Source organism: Ascaphus truei, chromosome 20, assembly GCF_040206685.1.
Source record: "Ascaphus truei isolate aAscTru1 chromosome 20, aAscTru1.hap1, whole genome shotgun sequence".
NCBI lineage: Eukaryota > Metazoa > Chordata > Amphibia > Anura > Ascaphidae > Ascaphus > Ascaphus truei.
The window spans coordinates 30396064-30400913 of record NC_134502.1 but is presented as its reverse complement, the minus strand read 5'-3'; the positions used below and the strand labels follow the sequence as shown (position 1 = coordinate 30400913).

General features: G+C 39.1%; 1 protein-coding gene across 1 annotated transcript; it reads left to right on the top strand.

Annotated features, from left to right (window-relative positions):
* The first annotated feature begins 600 nt into the window (after positions 1–600).
* LOC142471150 (olfactory receptor 11A1-like) lies at positions 601–2454 on the top strand. Its single transcript, XM_075577938.1, has 2 exons — positions 601–1493; positions 2328–2454. Exons 1-2 carry the CDS (start codon positions 601–603, stop codon positions 2452–2454), a joined length of 1020 nt encoding a protein of 339 aa, XP_075434053.1.
* Positions 2455–4850: the final 2396 nt, after the last annotated feature.

Here is a 4850-nt window from a genome sequence, read left to right as displayed (position 1 = left end):
ATCCTTCCAACCTTCCACCCATCCACCCTTCCACCCTTCCACCCTTCCTCCCTTTCTTCCTTCCACCCTTCCACCCTTCCTCCCTTTCTTCCTTTCTTCCTTTCTTCCTTTCTTCCTTCCTTCCATCCTTCCATCCTTCACACCTTTCCTTCCTTCCTTCCTTTCTTCCTTTCTTCCTTTCTTTCCATCCTTCCTTCCTTTTTTCCCATCCTTCCTTCCTTTCTTCCTATCCTTTCATCCTTCTGTCCCTGATTTTAGAAACCGCTTGGTACCATGGAGGCCAGATATTCACCAGTACGTAACTTCAAATCTTTATTTTTTTTAAGTATCTTCAGAAATAAAGTGGTCCTATCTTGTAAGGTTGATGCCGTTCTACACTAGGAGATAATTCAGTTTTTATAATATAAAATATATGTAAATGTATTAATATTATTTTAATGAACCAACATGAGAGGAGTTTCTGGACCTCCTATCTTCTTCTTCTGATGCTTAGTTAGTATTATGTGAAACTATAACCTTCTGAAGCAGACGTTAAGTGATACAAAGCTCCACTAAATCTTCTCTTCTTGTGCTGCCCTTCCCTTCTCTTCTCTCCAGGATATGTTTCAGGAGAACAAGACAACAGTCACTGAATTTCTGCTCCTGGGATTTCAAAGTCTCCAAAGCTTCAATGTCGCCCTCTTCATTCTGTTCATCGTGATCTACATCATGACATTAGGTGGAAACCTGCTGATCATCATACTGGTGTCAAACAGCCAAAGCCTTAAATCTCCCATGTACTTCTTCCTCTGTCACCTGTCCTTGTCTGACATGTTACTCACCACAAACATAGCCCCTAACATGTTACATGTTGTATTGAACGGAGGGGGCACCATACATGTTACTGGCTGCATCACACAATTTTACTTCTATGGCGTTTCAACAGCTGTAGAGACTCTTGTTCTCACAGTGATGTCTTTTGACCGATATCTGGCTATCTGTAACCCACTGCGTTACACCTCCATCATGGACTTCAGACTTAGTCTCCACCTCGTTACCTGGATTTGGCTGATTGCATTTCTGTTAACGATATCCATCGTTATTCCTATGTGCCAGTTACAGTTCTGTGGTCCCCATATCATTGACCATTACTTCTGTGATTTTGATCCTCTTCTGGAGCTCTCTTGTTCAGACACCTCCATTGTGAAACTAGGAGATTTTGTCTTAGCCATCCCTACAATACTCTTCCCATTTGTCTTCATCACTTCCACATATGTCTCCATCTCCCTCACCATCCTCAGGATCCCGTCCACCACTGGGAAACAGAAAGCCTTCTCCACCTGCAGCTCCCACCTGGCAGTCGTGGGCATATTTTATGGGAGTCTCATAGCTATTTACATGGTACCATCCCGAGGACAGTCATTTAATGTAAATAAGGTCCTATCCCTTCTGTACACCGTGGGGACTCCTCTTTTCAACCCAATTATATATAGTCTGAGAAATCAGGAGATCAAGTTGGCTCTGATGAAATACACCTATATAAGGAGAAGTTCTTCTATTTTATAAAACTCAATAGAGAGAACAGCACGTAAGCTTTCTGCTGCTTACAATTAAAGTTGAACCATTTGTATAAATACACCTATGTAAGGACCAGCACTCTCTGTCTAATGGCTAAATGTTCTAATGAATACAAATGTCATGAAGGTAAATAAATGTAATGACACTAACAATAAAATGGAATTATAGCAAATATATAGATAGATTAGAAATAAAAATGGAAAATCAAAACAGAAGAAAGGTGAGTACAATCAAATGGAAGTGTGGGACCTTTCCCAAGTTAGAACGTTATTACTGCACATTATTACTAATAAATTATTAATTTATTTAATAAATTAAAAATGAATAAACTCAGTTTAATAACTATTAAACAAGTGTAAACCTATATAGGGACAATATGTATTAATAAAATTGAATGAACCATGTAGATATAGGGGTGGGTTATAAGCAACTATATACTAAATGGGAAGGAAGAAAACAACAAACCCCAGGGATATGGAGATACCATCTAGACCCACAAATAGTGGTATTGGATACAACAAAATGGGGATGACCCCATAAGAACAGAGAAGTAGTAACCCGATCGGGGAGAACACAGACAGCAAATGAAGAACAGACTCAGACCAGTGAACTCGTATCTATGCACTCGTTTAAACCTGTGGGTGAGAGCGTGTCAGGGGAATAAATCCAGAAGGATTCCCTGGCACAAAGTGCTTTAAATCTATCACCACCCAGTTTTGTTTCAGGTATAGTCTCAATGCCCATAATCTTAAATTCACTGGGATTTTTAGAATGAGCCTGAGAAAAGTGCAGAGGAACACTGTGTGCCAGAACCCCCCTGATAATAGCTCGCCTGTGCTCAAGGAATCTGACACACAGTGCTCTTTTATTGAGACCTACATATTGGATATTACATGAACAGGAGAGAAGGTCCACAACGTAGGTGGATAAACAGTTGACAGAACTCTTGAGTTGATGGCACCGAATGATTACTATGTGAAGTAAATGTGTCAGGCATTAGGAGGTGTCTGCATGTGATACAGCTTGATCTACCACATTTCCCATTTCCATTTACAAGCTGATAGTTACCCGAAATCTGAGCCGTATTGCTGAGTTTTGCTGGGTGCTACTAAGTTTTTAATGCTCACAGCTTTACGAAAGATGATGGGTGCTGTAGGGGAGAGTTGATCTTTAAGGCGGGGATCTGAGAGCGATACCTTCCAATGTCTGTTGACAATATTTTTAATTTTATTTGAATAACCGGGGAATTTGGTAATAAATGTAACACTGTCTTCAAAGGAGTTCCTGTTTTGAGACTGGGATGTCTGTACCGAATTCTTACATTTAGATTTCATAAGCAAATCCTGACGTTCAGTTGCTCTAACTTTGTTGAAAGACTCCTGTATAATGTTCTGATCATAGCCTTTTTTCTAAAGTTGTCAATAAGACGACACGGCTGCATTTCAAATGTGTGGTCTGACGAGCAGTTTCTCCTGACTAGAAATAACTAGAAATAACTAATACAATTATATAGACTAGCATTATATATATATCATAGTTTTGTCCAATAATAAGGCAAGGTTTTTTCCAATAAATTTAAGTTGAAGAGTACATTACTCACCATATAATGGGGCCCTGCCCCCATCAGCAGTCGGATGTATGAGGTAGACGGGTAAAATGGAGGAAACTCCACCTTGGGATCCTGAAGCGGCCGAGAGAGACAGATCGAGACCGAGAGATAGACACAGAGACAGAAAGAGAGACACGGAGACAGAAATAGAGACAGAGGGATAGACAGAGAGAGAGAGAGAGAGAGAGAGAGAGAGAGAGAGAGAGAGAGAGAGAGAGAGAGAGAGAGAGAGAGAGAGAGAGAGAGGGGCAGAGAGACAGGCAGAGAGACACAGACAGGGAGAAAGACAGTGTGTGTGTGTAAACTTTTTTCTTTCCAGCTACTACTGAACATAGAGGGTCACCTTATATTCTGGGTTGCCCTATAATCGGACAAATATGTTATATATAATATACTACATTTTGTGCTCATTTAACTCATTTAACTCTCTTTTCCACATTTAACTCTCTCTTTTGCACATCATTTACTGGAATTGGTGATAACGCCGATTCGAGTACATTAACCAGAAACGAGGTTTAATCAATAAACACTGAACACAGAGAGTGCCATAGCACATAAGGATGCTGACCCAGGAGAACAGAGAGGTCTTCCTCTACAGAAACCCCAGACGCAGATGAGAGACTTTCTTTTTTCACTGTTGAGTGTGTATACATATATATATATATGTGTGTGGGGTGGTAAGCAGCTTAGCTACCCACCCAGTTAAATAGGGCTGGAGTTAAAATGTGTAGTGATTTCTCCAAAGTGGAGTAGGTATTTCTATGATGTTTGGATTTTGCAGTGTTTAAAGGAACAGGCGCAATAAAGCCTTTTTTTAATTTCACCTTAAAAACGGTCTCTATTGCATACCTCTGCACATATCTCTTACAGTCACCATTACAATAATTCTTATGATTTATTCTCATAATAAACTAATGTTCTGCACAGCACTGTACTAAATATAATATACATTATAGTGGTACACACATAATTGGAAACATAGTATGAGGAGAATCTCTGTCCCACATAGCTTACAATCTAATCAGTGGTATTTATTTATTTCATTATTTATCAAATGTGTTACCAGGAAGTAATACATTGAGAGTTTCCTCTCGTTTACAAGTATGTACTGGGCACAGAGTTATAATAACAATACATGGTTACATTAAGTGAACAGGGTTATGCCTTATATGTAAAGACATTGGATGGACAGTTACAGCTAATATATGTTATAGGCGTATGTAACATTACCGCACTCTGTTAAATTGAGTTATTTGTGAAAAATGACAGATTCAATACCCACATTCTCCACTGGGAGTGCTACATCAACGACATCGTATTGCTTTGGTTAGGTAGCATCCCCAAATTGGAGAAGATGGTGGAATGGGTAAACTCTGCACACCCAACCATAACATGTTCTTTAGAACACAATTGGAAAACGATACACTATTTAGATGTACAAAAAAAAAAAACTAACCTATTTTACAAAGAAACTGATAAAAAACCGGGGCAGACAGATCTGCGTGATCCAGACTGATTACCTCTTTTTTGTTGTTAATTTTTTTGTTTTGTTACATGTATGTATTATGGCATAATTACAGTTAGGTCCGGAAATAATTGGACACTGACACAATCTTCATAATTTGGGCACTGTATGCCACCACAATAGATTTGAAATGAAACAACTGAGATGTAATAGAAGTGC